This window comes from Tiliqua scincoides, chromosome 3 (genome assembly GCF_035046505.1).
Source record: "Tiliqua scincoides isolate rTilSci1 chromosome 3, rTilSci1.hap2, whole genome shotgun sequence".
Lineage (NCBI taxonomy): Eukaryota > Metazoa > Chordata > Lepidosauria > Squamata > Scincidae > Tiliqua > Tiliqua scincoides.
Window position 1 is genome coordinate 100,548,562 of NC_089823.1, and position 21,958 is coordinate 100,570,519.

Genomic DNA, 21,958 nt, shown 5'->3' on the forward strand with positions numbered 1-21,958 from the left:
ATAGAGGGCCTTACACCTCCAGAATGCTTGTTCTGGTGGTTCACAGCCCTTTTAGAATTGGACCAAAAGAGTCCTATAGCACAATTCCAAACATGTCTGCTCAGAAGTAATCTTCATTGAGTTCAGGAAAACTCACTGCAAAGTAAATCCTTGTATATATAGGATTGCCACCCTTCTAGCCTACATACATTAGTTCATTGAGAGTCTTACCTTATGTACTTTGTGTTTTAAAACTGTTTTTCATCATTTTACTTATGCATTTGATATGTAACGGACACATAAAGTCAAATTTCAAATGATTAAACTGAGCTCTTTTGAGTCCTTATCTCAGCAGTTTTCAACCACTGTGCCATGGCATACTGGTTTGCCACAAATGAACTGCAAGTGTGCCACAGGAGTTTAAAGGAGAGTCATATTTTAGTAGGTCCATTGGGGGATGTGAGCCCATGGCCAGCAGTGCAGTGTGCCTTGTCAAAAAATTGATGGTGTGCCTTGATACTTTTAATGCTTCTTAGTGTGCCATAATATGAAAAAGGTTGAAAATTGGTGCCTTAACTCCTACCTGCTACCTGGGTTCTTGTATTTAAGTGGAAAAACAAAGCCCAAAAACAACTTCTTGGGAGTGTTGTCTAACACTTTCTCCTTCTCTCATAGGAACTTTTTACACCAGAATGCAAGTTTAAGGAGTCTGTTTTTGAAAACTATTATGTAATCTACTCATCAATGCTCTACAGACAACAAGAGTCAGGTAGGGCCTGGTTCTTGGGGCTCAATAAAGAAGGGCAAGTCATGAAAGGAAACAGAGTGAAGAAAACGAAACCAGCAGCTCATTTTCTACCGAAGCCATTGGAAGGTAAGCTTTGGTTTGGCAGAGTCAAAAGATTAAATACATTTCTTCACTCTCAATTGCAACAGGATACAGGTATATCATTTTGACTCGTGTGCTGCCTGAGGCATCTGGTGGTGACTGTGAGGTACAGGAAGCTGAACTAAATGGGCCTTTGGCCTGATCCAGCAGGGTTCTTCTTATGTTCTTAATGGATGAGTGGCTTGAAGTAACAGTTTATCATTCCTGAGTGCTACAGCCTGGCTAGAAGACATTACCTTAACTTCAAGGAGTATTTTGTGTCTTATTCTTTTCTGTGTCTGAACATGGAAAATACTCTTTCCCATGTTATTACCCAATCAGGATGTCACTGCAGAAAATGGTTCTGAAAGTACATCCTAGCATATAAAAAGCTATTGCAATATGATGGCTACAAGACTGAGCTATGAAGACCTAGTTTTAATGCCATATTAGTCAGGGACTTGGTAGGTGGCATTAGGTTAGCCGCTCTTAGGGCCCAATCCTATCCAACTTTCCAGCACTGGTGCAGCTGCAATGCAGCCCCAAGGTCAGGGAACAAATGTTCCCATACGTTGAGGAGGCTTCTGAGACTGTCTCCCACCACAGAATCCAGTGCACACCCCATTGGTATGGCTGCACTGGAACTGGAAAATTGGATAGGATTGGGCCCTCACAGGAAGTATAGGAATAAGGCTATTTTCTTACTGGGCTGTTGCAAGCATTACTGAGAAAAAATGTAGGGTTTGCTTAGATGTACACTAGAAAACTTTTATAATGATGATGATAGAAAATTCAACATATACAAAATAAAAAAAATTATTTTTCTTCAACTGCTTGTCTTAAATCCCAATATTATGGGTCCTTCTGCTGACTTAACTAGCAATCCATCTGCAGGAGGCCTTCTCTGTTGTTGCTGCAGATGCAGCAACAATGCTTGCAACACAGACACCAGCATGAACAACCAGTGATTGTGTACATGCATCACTGAAGCATGAGCCACCATTGGTATTTTGGCAGCAAGGGTGAGCAGGGAGGGGGAATAGGGACATTTTGAGGAGGAACCAGGGCATGTTAGGGAGGGAGGGGGTAGATCTGGTGGCAGTCATGTGAGCCAAATCTCATCCCTCATTGCACCTTGACATCTTCAGTTAAAAGACTTCTGGTGATAGGGCTGGTAAAGCCTTTTCCTTCAAAGAGCCCCCACCCATGTAGTAGACAGTACTGTGCTTGACGGACAAATAAACTAATGGCCCAATCCTATTAGGGTCCTACATCACCAGAACAAGCATTCTAGTGGCATAAGACCCTTTACAGCTGTCATAAAATGCTACGTACCATTCAGCACAGACTTCCTGCCACCACCATGTTTATTTGGAAATAAATTCCATTGATTTTCCAAGTAAGTTCCCTTATTCCCAAGTAAGTTTGCTTTATATTACAGCATTAGAGCCTGCTTGTATATACATCAAAAGCAATGAAAGAAGGAATGTATTCTGAGTTACGTCAAACAAAGATACACACTTTTTTTTAAAAAAAGCTCTTATTAAAAACAGTATCAACTTTCAATTAAATAAATTATATTACAGCACACTTCACATATCTATGGGCTGTCATATGGAAGAAGGGACCAATTTGTTCTCAACTACCTCTGAGATCAGATGGGTACAAACTGCAAGAGAGGAGATTCTGGTTGGACATCAGGAAGAAATGGTTGGCAACCTTCAGCCTCGAAAGACTGTGGTATAAGCCTGCAGCACCCGGTATTCCCAGGTGGTCTCCCATCTAAGTACCAACCAGGCCTGACCCTGCTTAGCTTTCAAGATCAGACGAGATTGGGCATGCGCAGGGTAAATCTTGACTGCAGAGGTGGTTTAGCAGTAGAACATATTGTTGAGGCAGCTGGTGGATTCTCTCTCACTGGAGATCTTCAAGTACAGGCTTGGCAGCCACCTGCTGAAGATGCACTAGGACTTCATTTTTCAGTGTTCATCTCTTGATGTACCACTTCACATGGTCCACCTATTGGAAGTACCACCGATAGTAACTAGTGACAACATCATTGCCAGTTACTTCCGGATTGGGAGGCCAGACAGCATCAGTAAGAGGCTCAGGGCTGATGAGAGGGCTTTATTGAGTGTGCATAAAGTGCACTCTGGAGTTCTGCCCACCCGAACTGAGTTTCCTACCTCTGCTTCTCATATTACATTGCTGGTCTTGCTGTTGGGCGACAGGGGCTTGGGGGTTCTGCATGTACCATTGGACACCACTGAAATACCACCAAAGGTGCAGGTACCACTGGTTGAGAAACACTGCTCTAGGAGGATTTCCTGTTACAGGCAGGGGTTGGAGTAGATTATCATGTAAGTTCCTTCCACCTCTATGATTCTATAAAACAGGAACCAATTAGGCTGAAGAGTTTGATCTTCAAAGAAATGTTTGAATGATATTTGCTGGCATTCTTACTTATCCTTTCTCTTTTCCCCATTCTTCTGTTCTCTTTCCCTGCAGTTGCCATGTATCGAGAACCATCTTTGCATGATGTTGGAGAAACAGTGCCAAAAGCTGGGGTGACGCCAAGTAAAAGCACAAGTGCATCGGCAATAATGAATGGAGGCAAACCAGTTAACAAGAGTAAGACCACATAGCCAGATCCTCATGGGTATTGTGACTTTTTGAGCTCTCAGTACGGCTGAGCACTTTATCCTTGCAAGACTGTCTCACTCCGGTGTCTGCAGGTCGGCTGGAGGCAAGCAAATGCTTGCTCTTCACTGTTCCAAGCTAGGTGGTTGCAAGTGGATAAATCTCAACCTGTAACTCCTCCCACAGCAAAGAAGACACCTGGATAACCAGCTGAACTCAGACCATGGAATGCCCTACCAGATATGGAATGCCTTTTTAATATCTTTTCTGTGACTGTGACACCTCATGTGAATGACATACTTCACAAGTACACTTGATATCCTGCCTGCTGACAGTTACCCATAACCCCCCTTTTGAGTCCAGGAAACCCATGTGTTTTAAGTTCAATTTTGTAGCACACAAAACTAATAGTAATTTCTAGATAGATGCTGTAAACCTGTGCTATCATGGATTTTCTCTTCTTCCCCCTTTTTTACAAGGCTGCTCGCTCCGCTGTCTGTGTGACTCCTTTGCAGGGATTGTGTTTCTCTCAGATTCAAATGTTGCTGGTGGCTTAGTTTTGAAAAGCAATCAGGGAATCAGGGGAGCCTTCAAAACCTTATTAGGAATTATATCTGTCAAAGAATAGAATCATTGTCTCAGAGTTACAAATGGGGATTCAGCATGAATACACTTTAGTGTGTGCCTGAAGCTGGCATTATTGTGGAGGGAACAGCATCAAACATGGCCAGTCAACAATTGCTTGAGGCCAATGTTTGATGTCCCCTGGTAGTTTCTTTCTGTGTGCGTGTGTGTTTTATACATATCACAGGCTTACTGGTAATGGTAACATTTGCCTTGCCCAGCGAGCAAGACCCACATGTTTTTTGGGAAAGTGGGTCAAAAGAACTCTGTAGGCCTTGTAGGCCTGAATTAAGGCTCATTTTTCATCTACTAGTGCTCATTATTTAAAAGTCAAAAATAATAATTAAGACGAATGAGAATTGCGCTACCTAAATCCATATCAGAAAAATAGAATCCTTTTCCTGTTTTTAATGACTGGAACATTATCCTATTATTTTTGGCTGTAGTCCAGCAAAGCATGGGCAAGGAAGTTGTTGTTGTGTGTGTGTATTTATTTTATTTTATTTTTTTCTTGCAGCACCAATGCAAAGGGAAGTTACAAAATATACTTTAATATTTTCAGTGTTAAAAAATAGGGCAGTTTTTAAAGAAGACATAGTTAAAGAGTTCCTTTGTGTTTCTTTTTAAAAAGCTCAGCATGCAGAGTTCAATACTCAGTGTATTATTTCACCAGTACCCCACTACCACATCTTTCCAGCCAAGCTTTTTAGAATAATATATGCCCACCAAATTGCTAGGTTTATGGTGCCTTGCCTTGATCTCAGTATTATTTCCATTTTACCACATGAACCTAGGAAAATTCTAACATGATTATAAGGCCAAGAACTTTTTATCATTTGATTGCTTAATTAAAAAAAACCAAACACAAACTGCTGACCATTACTGCATATTGGTTAAGAGTTTGAAGCCAATTTAAAATTGAAAGGACAATGGCCACACATCTTTGAAGACACAGCAAAAATATTGTAAAAGATTAAATAAACAGGTAAAGAGTTTGAAAGTGCTTATTAGAAAACTTGATAAAAACAGAAGGCATGGTATGGACCAAAATGTATCTCAGTTCTGGGAAACCACATATGAGACTACTAAGTGTTCATTTACGTGCTTAATAGTTACTTATTTCTCATTTCATTTCAAAGACTGCATTTTCAGAATGGCTTTTAAAAATTGATTTACATTATCATACATTATGATCTTTTCAAAATTCTGCTTAAGTGGTTATAGATGGATTAACTCTTGATGCTTACAAAATTTTCATATCGGCTTCTGTTTTAATAAGCAAACATTTAATATATGTCCAAGTAGGCTATGTAAAGCTGCTTAATTAGAAATATACAAATTGCATTTTTGACTGTTTGATTTTTGTTGCATTTCCATGTAAGACAAGAGACTGTTTAAAGTTAGTTCTTTTTAAGCCACTTAGTGAAGCACATTAAAAAGTGTTATATTTTCAAGCATTTAACAAGACAAAATAAAAGGAACTCTGGAGGTATTTTAAAGCAGTGAAACCAATAAGTGCACAAAAAAATAAACCCTGATCATTCCTTCACCCAATTGCTTCGAAGGAAGACATTTATAAGAGGATTCACCTATGAAGAAGCCCCTTTCAATTTTGTCAGGATGGTTCCCCAGTACTTTGGGGGAAAGGAGTGACTTCCCAACTCTTTGATATATTGGATGTTAAGGGATCAGCAGGTGGCCTGGCCTACTCATGCAGGCGCTCCGTGTGCAGATTAACCCTGAAACTGAAAGTTTCTGCTCAGGTGTGTCAACTTCGTTTATTTTCTCCCACATGAAATGTGTTGTGTGTTCTTTCTTTCATGCCCCACATCCTGGGGTATGCTCCATGTAATTTTAAATTGAGAATTAAGTTTCTAAACTGTCAAATTAGAGAGAAATTCTGGAAAGTTATGAAACAGGAAAGCAAAATTTTAAAAAATTGGAGAGTATATTTTGCAAATGTTTGAAACCAATTTCATAATGTTGTTTTGGAAGAGGAAGGCCAGCTTGGCATTTGCAGTTGCCATCAGGGTTGAGGAGGGGGCAAGGATTGAAGAACTTGTATTTATCAGCTGATGCAACTTATTTTAAAAGGCTAGTCAAGAAAATAGCCCAGCTGTGTTTTAATCCAGACTACGTACAGTGCATCATAATCCTCCCAACTTGCAGGGAACACAGGTTTAAGACAGTAATTCCATGAAGCTGGCTACTTCTTACCTTTCTGTGCACAGAGAAGCTTTGGGGTGCAAGCAGACTCTGAAGAGTGGGACTGATAAATTTCCATCAGAAACCTACTTCATTTCCAACATTCAAACTCTCACCCTCGGATTTTTATTGCTGTGCTAACCAGTTGACTGGTTAATATAATAATAAGTCAGACTTTATTTTTGTAACTGATTGGTACTGTACTGTAAGTAGAACACACACCCTTTTGGTTGTCATCTACACAGGTTGTCTCTGTGGGTGTTCTCTTCTCTGACTGAGACGGTTTTAAACCAATTTCTTTGAGAATCTATTTCAGCATAGCGGAGAGGGTTATTTGTTCCTTGTGCTTTGGTTACTCCTTTATGTTTGTCTCTTGTCTCATCTGTTGCATGGGAAGAAGATGGTAATGATGAACTGCATGTAGTAGGCTGTATGTATCAGACCTGTTGGTATGTACTACTTTACTGACATACATATAAGCAACGAGTTTGTCTGCATTGTACAGTTTGTGTTTATTACCATTTAGTTGTATACACAGATGCAACATATTGAATAAAATATTTATATGAAGGCATATTGAAAAAAAATTATATATATATATATATATATATATATATATATATATATATATATATATATATATATATATATATATATATATATATATATATATATATAAAGTTTGTGCAAAGTAACATTGTTTTGGCTGCAGTATAACAAAACATCATGTAAATAGTTTGGCAAAACTCAATTTTCTCTCCCCTTGATCATGCCAAAGAAAAATTAGCTCCTTAATATATTACCTCTCTTGCTATTTTCCAGGACAAGATGTCACAGTTTTGTTCCCTCTCAGATTAATTTTGCTGTCAAGTGAAACTTTCTTTTCAACTGTCTGTTACTTACTAAAGAACTGTACAGTAAACCTGATGGAATCAATTTGTATTCACAGATTGTGTGTGTTGTACTTCCATGTACACCATATATTTGAGTCTCAACTGTCTCCCTTTAGTTTGCATGTTTTGTCCTCTCTGTTGTGTTGACTTCATCTTAATTCTCACATGAGTTGCTGAGGTATACAAGAGGAAACTATCACCAGCTAGGAGCAAATATGATAATAGGTGCAGTGCTAGTAGGGAGTCAGGCAGCCATTCACCTTAATCCAGAGATTTGTGCACGCTCATGGATTTCCTCTGTAATAATTATATCTGTTTGTAACATTGACTGTGCAAAAAATTCACATGTGTTATCCTGATGTAAACCTTACAATAACTCTGTAAGGTAAGTGTGGTGATCTGTATTTTGCAGCCAGAGAGCTGAGAGGCTGAGAGAGAATGCCTTCCCTACAGCTCACAGCCCAATCCTGAGCTACCAGACACACAGGGCTGCCACAGCCAAAATGGCTAACATGGCATCCTGAGTATGCCAGGGCACTAGCAGGACATTCTTCCCCTTCCCCCAAGTAAGGGAAATAGCCCTGAAGTGGGTTCTTGAGCTGCCGTAGAATCAAGGTGTCCCGTGTCGGGATAAGAAGCCCGACATGGAGCTCCAGAACCAGAGGGGCTGAGTTCCACGGATCCCGTACTTCTCCCACTCTGCTCCTTCCCCCCCAACATGTCTTTCCCCCACTCTTCGCCTGCCCTGGAACACTTCCTTCCCGCCTCTCCGCTGCCCCATCCTACCTCTCCACCACCCAGCACTTTGCATGGAGCACCAGGTAGAACTGCGGGCCCTGCACGGTCTCATGCTGGGCTAGCTCCAGCACTGGGCCTGCGGTAAGGCTTGCAAACATGCCTTATGGCACATTTGCAACACTGTGTGCCGGCAGTGAGCTGGCATGAAAAGATCTGGATTGGTCTGGACCGATCTAGATCGGTCTCTTATCATTGATGCTACCCTAGGTCTTGAATAAGCAATTCATGTCAAAAGAGGGAGCCCGGTCTGCTGAGATAAATGGGAAAGCCAGTCTAGATGAAGGCGCTCTGCAGATTTGTTAAAGGTCACCTATCCCCAACACCAGTGGTTCTCAAACTAGAGTGTCTTGACACGCCAGCCAGAAAGCCCTGACCTCTGCTCCCTTAAGGGGCGGGGAGGGGGGAAGGCAGTGATGTAATCAGCTGGATCGCACCACTTAGGACGGTCGCAGGGGTTTGCTGCCACTTACCAGAGCCTGCAACAGCCTCCCAGTGGTGCAGGGAGCCACCACGCCAGCATCTGCAGGGCTCCCCATGCTGCGGAAATCCTCAGAATCGCAATCATGACCACTTTTGGTTTTGTGTATGCAAAATCATAAGTGAGCGCAATTTTTACTGACTCTGCGGCTCCCCACACCCGCGGGAGGCTGCTGCATGCTCTGGTAAGTGGCAGCAAGCCCCTGCACCCTTCCAAAGCAGCACGATCCAGCAGATCACATCACTGCTTCCCCCTGCCCCTACACACCCTTATTTGCGGCTCAAACTCTCCCTGAGTTTGTTTGAGAATTGCTACCAAACACCATTGGATATAGATGATGGGCAGCTGAAGATTTTACAACCATGTCCTTTTAGCAGTTGGAATTAAAAGTTCACTTTTACTTTGTTGGTAGGAAGAATCTAGTCTCAATGCATGAAAAATGTGCTGTCAAATTAAGTACCATTTTTTGTTCCATTTACAAAGCATCCCAGACACATGCAGGAAAGCTTATTGGTTCATCAACATTTATATTCTATAGGGACTAGATAGGAACATGTTTGTATCTCACTCTACATTGTGCATTTTCAGTTTTTCTAGTTCCTTTCAAACTGACATAAAATATTGGTATTAAAGTTACGTTTTCTTGCATCTACATGTGTCAACGTGTTGGATTGTATTACCCAACTGCAAAATATTCACAACGCTGAATGACTTCTTATCACTTGAGAACAACTCATCCTGCATCCCTTTTACCCATATGGGGCAACGTTGTCACTTGCCACTGCAGTCTCACATTAGATGAAGTATGGCACAGAAATAGTTGACTGTTTCAAAGTAAGCCAGTAAAAGGCCATGAGTCATTAAAAGGAAATGAAATTGTAGTTAATTTAATTTTTCAAATAAATTCATATTCTTGAGATGCTTTTCAAACTGTTCATATTTTCTTTCAGGATATTTAATGCAAATATTCAAAGCCAATTGTGGTTGACGGTCAAACTCTATAGAATGTCAGAGATCTGGGATTAGCTCTTTTTCTTTACCTCTAAGCTGCCAGTCTGATCAAGCAGAGGATGTGTAGCCCTTTCATCACCTCTAGTGAACAATGTAGGCTAGGGTAACATTGCAGAGGAAGGATTAAACACTCGTATTTGCATTAGCAGCCACAGACAACTGCTTGGAAGTAAAGAAAAAGACATTAAAGGCGCTTTCTAAATAACCCTGTAAATGGCTAAAGGGGTCCATAGAAGGACATAAAGATGCTGTACTACTCACAAAATTGCACTAGGAGGCACGATACAGCTGAAGCTCAATTATCCGCGGAGTTGGGCACAACTCCAGCCATGAAAATCACTAGGTTTGTCTGCCTAACTTTGTCTCACGACAGCCCATTTTTGATTAGTCATAATTTTTACCAAGTTGTCCCCAAAAGCTTACATGACTGACTGCCCAATCCTCTCCCCTGCCATACTGAAACATACAGTCTTGCCATGGAAGTGCACACTGCATGCTATGGTAGGGGGTGACCAGGAGGCCTGTGAGAGGTAACTGAAAAATATTTTTTCCTCATCTCTGTAGGCTCCCAGCGGCTTATGGGTCTGCTCAGACGTCTGCCAGATACATAGCTAGTACAAGTCCACCGTATCCATCTTCCCCTCCCTGATATGCTCCCCAGTTCCTCCTCCAAAACACCCCGTAACTTCTCCTCCCACCATTGCCCACCCCAGCAGTGGCTGGGTGCTCTGGTGGCATGTGTGGAGGGTCACTAGCCACTTGCACTGGTGGTTCCATTGCAAGTGGTGTTGCTGCATGTAGCAGTGCCAACAGTCAGGGCCTCCTGCTAACAGAATACTAGTTCCATAAATGGAAGGTGCCTGCAGAACTGGATCCTGAGCCACACAATCATTCTTAGTAGGGGTAATAATGTCTGTAGAATATGGACCAGTCTTTGGATAACTCAAGGAAACCACACAGGTGCTAAGTTCCTGCAGTGCGCAGGGGGTTGAATTAGAATACTTCCAATGTCCCTTTTGCCTCTTAAAATTCTATGGGCACAATCCTAACCCCTTATGTCAGTGCTTTCCAGCACTGACCTAAGGGCAGTGCAGCTCTGTGGTAAGGGAACAAACATTCCCTTACTTGAGGAGGCCTCCGTGAGTAACACCAAACTGCAGGATACAGCATTTGTCCCATTGGCACAGCTATGCCAGTGCTAGAAAGCACTGACATAAGGGGTTAGGATTGCACCCGATGACTCGTGACACTTGATATAAGGAATACAACACAAGAGCAAAGCATTGGCATCTGTCTTTCTAGAAGAGTCATTTCTATCAAGGGAAACAGTCTACTCTTACAGATAATTAACTGGGTTACTTTGTAGTATCAAGATCATCTTTTTTAAAAAAAACAAATGAATAATACTGGAACACTTTAGTTTCACTTTAGTTACATTTTGGTTTTCTGTGTACCAGTTGAGTACCAGTCCTACATATAGAAGGAGTGAATGAATGAAGAAAGAAAACCGTTCACGGTAAATGGAGTGATGGTTGGCATAATTAATACAAACAAGAAGAAAACACGTAGCCATGTTATTCCTTTCCAACAGTCATATCTGGTTACTTATGTGAGTCATCCGGCTGGAGTTTGACCCCATTGGATTCATCAGTTTCCCCCCCCCCTCTCAACTTAATATTGTGAGCTGTTCGAAGAGGTTCTGTCTAGGTTTAACTTTTCATACTTGAAGGCATGAATTTCAAACACACCTGTCTGCCACTGACCTTAGAGCTAGTTTCAGTAAATACTGAAGAAAAATTATGTCATGACATCCAACGTGAATGGCATATTTCCTAGCCCAAGACCTTGAAGCTTCTATCAGTACACAAACTGATACAACCTGGAAGGCTCCAAGTCTGTAAATTTGCAATGTACATAGGAGTACATGTTGGAACTAATGACTCCTGTGCACAATGAAACTCCAGGCATATGCAGGGAACATTCCTTGGATAGACAAGAATGAGAAGCTACTCCGCCTACTACGTTTGGTATGCGTCCCCCCCTCCCGTAAAAAATATAATGTTACCACCAAGGAATTCTACTAAGCCTGTAAGCCTATATACATTTACTTAACAGGAGCAATCATTGAATACAATGGTATTTTCTCTTCAGCAAACATATATAGCAGTGGTTCTCAAACCTTTTAGCATCGGGACCCACTTTTTAGAATGACAATCTGTCAGGACCCACCGGAAGTGATGTCATTAACCTGGGAGTGATGTCATGGCCGGAAATGACATCATCACGCAGGAAAATGTTTAGCACACCCATTCGACACAATCAAATCCAATCAATTAAGTAAATTAAAAGTTTACAATAAGTTTAAAAATTAATTTAAAATAAATGAGAACACTACTATCCTTCCCAAGCAGTTGCTCATTTGTTTAAAAATAATTTCCCAAACATCCCAAAGGCTGCAATCCTATCCACACTTACCTGGGAGTAAGCCCCACTGACTATCGTTGTTACAAGCATATGCACAGTAGCCTGTTAAAAGGACAGATGGATAACATTTCCCCAAATGCAGTCACATACTATTGTAGCATCAAGCCTAATATATATAAAATAAAATACACATTGAAATGAATGGGGACCCACCTGAATTTGGCTCGCGACCCACCATTTGAGAAACACTGATACATAGGATTGCACTGTTAGCTTTAGTTCCTGTTTTAAACAGTTGTTCCATAAAGAAGTCCCATGCTGATGGAGCACCTTCTCACATGACCATCTAGCCCATTCAGTCCGCTTGTTCAAATCTGGCTTAGATGCAGTCATGGGAAAGCAGCAACATATGCAGCATTCCTGCAACATATGAATCAAGCTACGAATATTCATCCTGCCTTTTTTTAATACATCAGCAAGGCCATGGTTAGATGACCAAAAGGGTTTACAAAACCATGAATATCTAGTACATACAAATATCGCTACAGGATGTGTTGATGGTGTCTGCCCTACATGCCTTTAGAAAGGGATTGGGCAACTTTATGGAGGAAAAGTCCATCCCAGCTTACAAGCCAGGATGGCAATACACATCGTTCTGGTTTTAGAAGTAGGCTACCTCTGACATGGCAGATGCAAGGAAGTGGCAACAGTATACAGGTATATCTTCTTGTCTCGTGTGCTTCCTGAGGCGTCTGGTGGGCCACTGTGAGATACAGGAAGCTGAACTAGATGGGCCTTTGGCCTGATCCAGCAGAGCTTATGTTCCTATGTCCTTATTTTAGAACAGTCTCTAGTCAAACTCTCCAGCATTATTTTAAATTATGGCTTCACCATCAACCTACTGATAATACTGTATCAAGATATTTTGAAAGTGTAATAGCTGGAATTCAAAGATGTCACAATACAGCTTGGAGGAATATCTGCTTGATTATGCAGGCACATAGCTCAAGTTAATAAATTATGCGCAGACATTTAGAGGTCACTGTAGCACTGTGTACCTGTGTATACAGGCTCTTATAAGAGTTCAGGCTTATGCTGTTAAGGGGCAAAAGAAATGTCATATAACGAGTTGCTGTGTTTTGTCGGGGATGTGATTTTCAGAACCTGAAAATTCCGAATTCCTGTAGCAGTTTTGCACCTGAAATATATGACATTTTTGCGACAGTGCTGCTTTCCCATTTAAACCGTACATGCTGTTTCTATAAAAAAAAAACCACCAAAGATTCTAAAGTAATTCAATTTTTTGCAATTGATTCTTCTTTCAGAGTTATGGGTGAATTTGTAAGCTGAATATGGATATCTAAGTTGCAACAAAATAATATATTAAACATCTATATTTGAACATAGTGTTTTCCCAAACATTTCAACAACTTGCAGCATTTTTCACAAAATGTTAGCATTTTTGAAAAGAAAATGTATGTTGTTTTTTTTGCTGAGGAACTAAAGGGCTGCCAAATTTTCATGTACAAAAAGCTATTCTATGTAAATAAAGCAGGGAACTCCCCAAGAGTTGTGCATTTTTTTTTTTATAATTCATTCTGAAGTCCACACTGAGTAGCATTTCACCACTGGAAAAAATAAAATAAAAAGATTGTTCCTAAGATTGGTTATTTGCATTTACTCTGATAAACCTGCAATTTCAATTTGTTATGCTCCAAATACACACATGATTATACTGTACAGACCTTTCTCCTGTGCCTGATCTTCAGGTTCTTCTAGTTAAAAAAAAAATGGTATGATTTGCTAAAAATGATGTTCAGTGACATAGGGCCAAATCCTATCCAATTTTCCAGTGCCGGTGCAGCTGTGTCAATGCGGCATGCACTGCATCCTGTGGTGGGGAGACAGTCACAGTGGCCTCCTCAAGGTATGGGAACATTTGTTCCCTTATCTCAGGGCTGCATCGCGGCTGCACCAGTACTGGAAAGTTGGATAGGATTGGGCCCACAGTAGCTGCTAACACATGGGTGTCCAAGGTTTTTGGCAGGAGGGACACATCATCTCTCTGACACCATGTCGGGGGCCGTATTAATTTACATTTCAAATCTGAATAAATTTACATAAATGAATATATTAAAGATGAACTTATATGAATGAATGAAGGTCTTGCAATAGCTCAAGGCCTATAAAAGGCAGGCCTTGCACAAAGCAAGGCTGGCCTTTCCTTTGCTGCTGCTGCTGCATCACAGATGTGAAACAGCAAGCAAAGGAGGGAGCCCTCATCCCACAGCTCACTCGAGAGGCCAAACAGTTGCCCCCACGCTGAGAGCAGTTGCGTCGGGCCAGTGTGGACTCCAATAAATCTCCGGAGGGCCAGAGGCTCATTGGAGACTAGGGGCTCCCTGAGGGCTGCATAGAGAGGCCTTGAGGGCCTCAAGTGGCCCCAGGGCCGGGGTTTGGGCACCCCTGTGCTAACACATGATTCATATCATGAATCTAATAGACATCCTCAACAAGGTTGTAATTGAACGGTGTGGGGACTGTAGCAGTGGCAGAATGTCATCAGCAGGGCTGCTCTGGTGCTGCCTTTGAAACTTGTTAGGAACTTAGACAAGAATCAGCATTGGGCTCTGCAGGAGGCAAACTAAGGAATTTGGCTGAGCACATTGCCTGGACCACTGTCTTTCCCAATGGTGATAGAGTTCTTGTTACATTAAGGCAGTGGTTCTCAAACTCTCAGGGAGAGTTTGAGAACCACTATGTCTTTGCTCAGAAGGCAGGGGGGGCAGGGGAAGGCAGAGATGCGATGCCCAGCATCGTGCCTCTGATCGGGGCACAGGGACACGCTGCCACTCACCGCCACCTGCAGCAGCTTCCCAGGGGTCCGGGGAGCCCAGAGCCAGCCTCAGCAGGGCTCCCCATGCAGTGCAGAGCCCTCCAGAAGATGATCGCGACCACTTCCTATTTCTTGATCACAAAGCTCGAAGTGGTCATGATCGCCTTCTGGAGGGCTCTGCGCTGTGAGGGGAGCCCTGCTGAGACTGACGCTGGGCTTCCCCGACCCCTGGGAGGCCGCTGCAGGTGGCGGTGAGAGGCAGCGCGCCCTGATCAACGGCACAATGCTGGGCATCGCGTCTCTGCATTCCCCTCCTCCCCACCCCTTAAGGGAAAACAGCACAGGGCTCTCAGGCTGGGGCGTCGCGTCGCCCCAGTTTGAACATCACTGCATTAAGGGCCCAATTCTATCAAGGTACTATGTTGACAGATCCCATGATCCACCCATATTAAGTTGTTATATAAGAATAAGGGACAGGAGAAGAACATACTCAAGAGATTTAATTTTACTTTATTGCTTTATAATCTTTCTGGGGCTTGGCTATGTGGTAGAGGTGGGGGAATAAGCTCCTTCACTACACCCCTGATCCTCATACATATAAATGTTCATGTGCTTTACGTCAAAGATCATGAAGTAAATATTCCTAATGTGACATGACAAGATCATGAGTACAGACAGGATAAGAAGCAACTATATATTTATACATTTTAAAAAATTAATATGCCACATCTGCAGAACTTGTGACCTGTCAAGCAAACAAGAGCAGGGCTGGATAAACTTTCTGATCTTGCTGCCTGCCTAGGACTGCTAACAGGAGGGGTGTCGCATGTCACCTTTAGATATAGGCTGATGGGTTCTGAGCTGTCTGTGACAGATCAGGAGAGAGATCTTGGGGTGGTGGTGGACAGGTCGATGAAAGTGTCGACCCAATGTGCGGCGGCAGTGAAGAAGGCCAATTCTATGCTTGGGATCATTAAAAAAGGTATTGAGAACAAAACGGCTAGTATTATAATGCCATTGTACAAATCTATGGTAAGGCCATACCTGGAGTATTGTGTCCAGTTCTGGTCGCCGCATCTCAAAAAAGACATAGTGGAAATGGAAAAGGTGCAAAAGAGAGCGACTAAGATGATTACGGGGCTGGGGCACCTTCCTTATGAGGAAAGGCTACGGCGTTTGGGCCTCTTCAGCCTAGAAAAGAGACGCCTGAGGGGGGACATGATTGAGACATACAAAATTATGCAGGGGATGGACAGAGTGGATAGGGAGATGCTCTTTACACTCTCACATAATACCAGAACCAGGGGACATCCACTAAAATTGAGTGTTGGGCGGGTTAGGACAGACAAAAGAAAATATTTCTTTACTCAGCATGTGGTCGGTCCGTGGAACTCCTTGCCACAGGATGTGGTGATGGCGTCTAGCCTAGATGCCTTTAAAAGGGGATTGGACAAGTTTCTGGAGGAAAAATCCATTATGGGGTACAAGCCATGATGTGTATGCGCAACCTCTTGATTTTAGAAATGGGTTATGTCAGAATGCCAGATGCAAGGGAGGGCACCAGGATGAGGTCTCTTGTTATCTGGTGTGCTCCCTGGGGCATTTGGTGGGCCGCTGTGAGATACAGGAAGCTGGACTAGATGTGCCTATGGCCTGATCCAGTGGGGCTGTTCTTATGTTCTTATGGCAGGTCACAGGACTTGGTTACCAAGATATGTTTAGCCCGGTGGATCATAAAATGTTCAGGCCACATGTGCAATTCAGGGCTAGCACACAAGGTCAACTTATTTGGGAGCTATCAAGTGATCAGCTCATTTCTGCTTACCTGCATTGTTAGCGAATACATTCAAACAGACCTTTATCATCACCAAGCTGTCAACCGAGCTGTGATAGACCTTTATCATCACCAAGCTTTCGACCAATGGAAATGTTATGGACCAATTATAGTCATGAAATGGCTATAAGAGCCCTGTAACGTTATGTTTACAGAGAGATTCAAACCATCAGTTCAAGTTCATAGTTAACATTAGATGCCAGTTCACTTAACACTGAATTATTCTAATATGAACAAGGTTGCTACCTTTTCATTGTGGTTTAAAGTCACATGGAAACCTTCAGCAGCCCTGACTAAGCTCTTATCCTACAGAAAGCATGGCATCTCTAAATAGTATTTTTTTAATTATATAGATAAAATCACACACTGACATTTCGGATAAGTGTGAGAGCGCTGCACAAACACACACACACACACACACACACACACACACACACACACACACACCCCTAAAGGCAAATAATAGACTTCACACTATGATAACTGCTCATCCAGTCTTTTCTTTTTTACTTGAATTAAAAATAGCACCAGAGTTAAGGAGCCTTTAAAACTATGGATTGTGCCTACACTATACAGTGGCAAAAAAAAATCCATTGAAAGCCATTGGAAGCCTTTTTTTACTACTGTAAATAGTGAAGGAAGCATCATGATCTAGATTGGAGCCATGGCTAGGGCAAAATATTACAGTCCTTTTATCTCCCTGCCATGGTTTCCCTCTAGATCAGTTTATACAAAGGTTGGAACCACTGTAAGTATTTGCCAGGGGCAAAAACCAGGCTGTGATTGTGTCACAGAGCCATTCTGGGGCACAGGGAGATCGACAGAGGGGCCTTGGGCTCTCCGCACCCTCTGGAGAGCCATAGAGACCCCCAAGTATAAACATACAAACAAATAAAAAAAAATTCATAATGCTGGTGCGATTCCGGAGGTGCTGGTGCCTGCCCTGGCAAATACTTACAATTGTCCCAACTTTCATGTAAAGGTTGGGAACCTCTGGTCTAGATCTTTATCCCTCTCACTTGGCAAATCTGTAGGAGTAGTAGGAAGTACATACCTTATGTCAAAACTATCTTTGACAGCTGGTCCCGCCCCTTTTTACTGGAAATCCCGCCCCCTAAGGGGGTTCAAGTGACCCCTCAAACAACTCCCCCCACTGCCCCCCACCACTGGGGAGGGTTTTTGGGGCACCCCGACATTTGGTTTGGCGGGAAAAGGAACCCGTCAATAAAAGTGTGGGAAAGGGGTTCATGTGACCACTCAAACAACTCGCCCCGTTCCCCTCGACCGCTAGGGAAGGGTTTTGTAGCACCCCGACATTTGGTTTGGCGGGAAAAGGAGCCCGCCAATAAAGTGTGGGAAAGGGGTTCATGTGACCACTCAAACAACTCGCCCCGTTCCCCTCGACCGCTAGGGAAGGGTTTTGTAGCACCCCGACATTTGGTTTGGCGGGAAAAGGAGCCCGCCAATAAAGTGTGGGAAAGGGGTTCATGTGACCACTCAAACAACTTGCCCCATCGTCGCCGACCAATAGGCGCAGGTTTCATAGCTCTCAGACCACCGTGTGGAGCCAATGGGAAAAAAGGGGGAGTGGGAACAGGTCCGGACATGTCCTTGTATTTAAGGCACAGGTCCTTTGGGGGGGGGGAGGGAGAAACCTGTTCAGCCTTTTGCTGTTGCTGCTGTTTCTGCCATGGCCTCCCCTCTGAAAAGCTCACCCGCTTCGCCTTCTGAGACCGAGACTCCCCAGTTGGAGTGCGAATCCCCTGCCGGGGAGGAGAGTGAAAATCACACTATGGTGGTGGTCAAGATGGAGAGCCCCGAAGAAGAGAAGGAGAACGTGCCGCCCTGGGAGACCCTGGACATCCCTGAATCGCCTAACACTAGAGCGGCTAGATCAGTGTTTGAGAATCTTCCCTACCGGGCTTCCGGCTCTGAGCGATTGATGGATTCTCCTCCGAGGAAGAAAAGCCGCTGCTGTGAAATCGATGTCAATGGTGAATTTCGTAGGCCGATACCTATGGAGCTTCTTTTTAAGTTGGCTTGGGATGAAGAGACTGTGCGTTTTCCACCAATTGGCTGTGACTGCGGGTTTGTGTTTTACCACTCGGTGTCCGAGTATCCTAAGGCTGCAGCAATTAAGATTGCGCAGGTAACATTTTTATATTTATGGTTGATCGTCATTGCATCTGTATTAATGGACTAGAAATTAAGATTGTTTTTTTGTTTTTTTTTAAAAAAAGGAGAAAGAATGTCCCGGATCTCCAAATACCTGGAAGGATCCACGAAATCAAGAAGAAAATGACTGTACAAGTTTCCGTGAAATTTTAGGCCTTCAGAAGACCCGGGTGGAGCATTTCACCCCTAATTGCCGCTCAGGCGCTATGAAATCATTGATCAGAGCCGCATTGTATGTGATTCTTAAGCATTGCTATAAGGGGTATTTACTTGACTGCTGCATAGGATGTAAAATTAAATCCAAGAAAGAGGAAGCCCACCGTTGCAGACAATGGAGTAATTTTGATAGAATAGGATTCTTTGAAGTTGTGTGTCAAAGAATCTACCTGAAGGAAATTCTGAACACTGTGATTAATATAGCTTACAGTTTTCGGTTTTTGCATCTTACTGCCACAACCGTTGATTATATTTTAAGCCTGTTTGCTAGCATGAATATCTTTCCTGACCCGTTGTCTTGGCTTAATACATTGGTGAATGGGGAGGATTACACTTACCTTGACTATGTTTATATTGTGGTTTCTAAAAAAAAGTATCAAAAGTTTCTTGCAAGAGGGCACTGCTGTCTAAGTGTTCATGACAAGTGAAGGAGATGCAAGAAAACCTTTGTATGATTTTTAAAAAATAAAATAAAATGGAAGACCCACAATGTATGTTTTTTGAGGGGGAGGAGGGTGGAATGAACCAATAGGAATAGGGTTTCAGGAACATGTCTGGGCATGCCCTGGCATGCCCCTGTATTTAAGGCCCTGGCCCGAGTGTAAAAAAAATAAAAAAATAAAAATGGAGACTATAGACGGGCAGTGCTTGGGTACAACTATCAATTTTTATAATGCTGTGGATCCGCGTAGTAATTCACTTGAATGGGGTACACACATGGATGATTTAATTGGAAAGGCCCCCTTGGAGAGTGAAGAACCAGAGCCCTGTATTGGACCTCCAGAGGGGGTTTTATACAGGGGTAGTTCTCTGCCTGACAGCCAGGAAAGTGAAGTGGATTCAGCACCCTATTGGACACAGTCCACGGTAAGCAAAAAAAAAAAAATAAAAAGTGCTGTTTTTTGGGGGGAGGGGTTTTCGATATCGGGTACATGGGGTGGAGTGGTAATATTTTGCATTTTTCTTTTTTTAAAAAAAATCAGATGCGGGAACTAGATGTTGCGCCACTAGATTGGTCGGCTGATGGGGATACCAGTGAAGATATCTGGAAAGTCCCGAAGAAGACACCGCAATGGTGTCCGTGCATGTCTGTATGTAAAATTTTACGGGGGGGGGGGTCTGAAATATAACTAGACACCTTGATCACTGAGGGGGGGGAAAAAAATGTGTGAGACATGATTTTGTTTGTCTTGTCTAGGAAATTGAAGAGGATTTTGGGCGCATGACTCTCAGTGAGCCGTTAGGCTGTTCGTGCCTCCCTAAAAACCCGGAGGAGGAATGAAAATAACTGTGAAGAAGAAAATAAAACAGAATTACGTTATCTGATTGTGCGCGTTTTTGTGCTAACTGGAGCCATGGAAAAGCATGAGGAAATTTTAAAAAATATATATTATACACCTGGGGCAGTCGGGAGCTTTGGAGGGGTAAACACGCTCTTTCGAGAGGCCAAAAAGCAAAGTAAATCTCTGACTCAAAAACATGTTCAGGACTGGCTTGCAGAGCAAGATGCTTACACACTGCACAAACAGCACCGAGTACGATTTAAGAGAAACAAAACGGTTGTTTCAGGAATGGATGCGCAGTGGCAGGCTGATTTAGTGGATATGCAACAGTTTTCTAAGTACAACGCGGGACACAAGTACATTTTAACAGTGGTGGATATACTTTCCAAATACGCATGGGCCAGAAGCTTGAAAGACAAATCAGGCAGGCAGGTGGCAACCGCTTTTCAACACATCTTTAAGCAGGGGAGAATACCTCGCAAATTGCAGACTGATTCTGGTAAAGAATTTCTAAACCGTACTGTGAGAGAACTATTAAAAAAACACGGCGTACATCACTTTGTTACAGGGAATGAGGTCAAAGCTGCGATCGTGGAACGTTTTAATAAAACGCTAAAATCGAGAATGTGGAGATTTTTCACAGCTAACAACACTTTTAGATACAAGGAAGTGCTACCGCAACTTATAAGCAGTTATAACCACACAGTGCATAGAACGATCAGGGTTCGACCTGTGGATGTGAGCCACTCCAATGCAGGGGCTGTCTGGAAAACAGTGTACGGAGACTGGGTTAGAGGGGGAAAAGAGGTTTCTGTGTTCAGAAAAGGAGATCATGTGAGGATCTCAAAGCTCAAGGGGGTATTTGAAAAAGGTTATGAACAAAGCTTTACCACTGAAATTTTCATAGTCAACCAAGCCAGCAGCAAGGGGAGAAGACCTGTGTACAGCTTAAAAGATTACGAGGGGGAGAGCATTGCGGGGACTTTCTATCCTGAAGAATTACAGAGAGTGAGGGCCAGAGAGGATAGGATTTACAGGGTTGAAAAAGTTCTAGCTACAAGGGGAAGGGGTAAGAAAAAGCAACACTTGGTGAAATGGTTAGGGTGGCCTGACAAATTTAATAGTTGGGTCGCAGACTCTGAACTGTGTACAGCTAAGTAGAGAAGGGGGAAAATGGCGGAAAACGATTTTTACATCACCCTTCCTAGCAACGCATGCAATAAAATATTTGATCAGAACACCAGTGCTGCCTTCACGATCCGGCTGGCGCGCTCCTTGGATCTGCCGGGGGAGTGGGAAGTGGGGTTAGCAGAGATACAATACCCTCACACCTGGGACACACTCACAGACGATAGAAAGTTTCAAATTGACGATGGCAGGACAGATTGGCTATTCACTCTACGGAGGGGATATTACGCTTCAGTACCTGACATACTGGATAATATGAACAAGGTAATAAAGAGTCATATAAATCCACCACCTGATACATCTCTGACCTATGATTCTGTGGATAGGAAGGTCTATCTTATTGCCCCGTCGCTTCACAAAATTGAAGCAGAAGCGGAACTGTCTCATATATTAGGGCTGGACACGAGTTTAACCACCAGAAAATCAACCTTCACTGCGGATATTACAGGGGGGTTTAGCACCCTGTATGTTTACACAGACATTATAGAACACCAGGTCGTGGGGGA

At 42.9% G+C, this 21,958-nt stretch overlaps 1 protein-coding gene and 1 pseudogene across 4 annotated transcripts in view; one reads left to right on the plus strand and one right to left on the minus strand.

The window, feature by feature from the left end:
* LOC136644003 (fibroblast growth factor 14) overlaps positions 1-5,610 on the plus strand; it is a 346,427-nt gene extending 340,817 nt beyond the window's left edge. For all 4 annotated transcript variants that reach the window (XM_066619460.1, XM_066619462.1, XM_066619461.1 and 1 more), the window contains 2 exons: positions 655-853; positions 3,356-5,610. In XM_066619460.1, coding sequence (XP_066475557.1) covers positions 655-853; positions 3,356-3,492 — 336 coding nt within the window. In that variant the 3' untranslated portion in view covers positions 3,493-5,610. The remainder of the gene's footprint in view (positions 1-654; positions 854-3,355) is intronic.
* On the minus strand, positions 2,593-2,713 carry LOC136647255 (5S ribosomal RNA; annotated as a pseudogene).
* Positions 5,611-21,958: the final 16,348 nt, after the last annotated feature.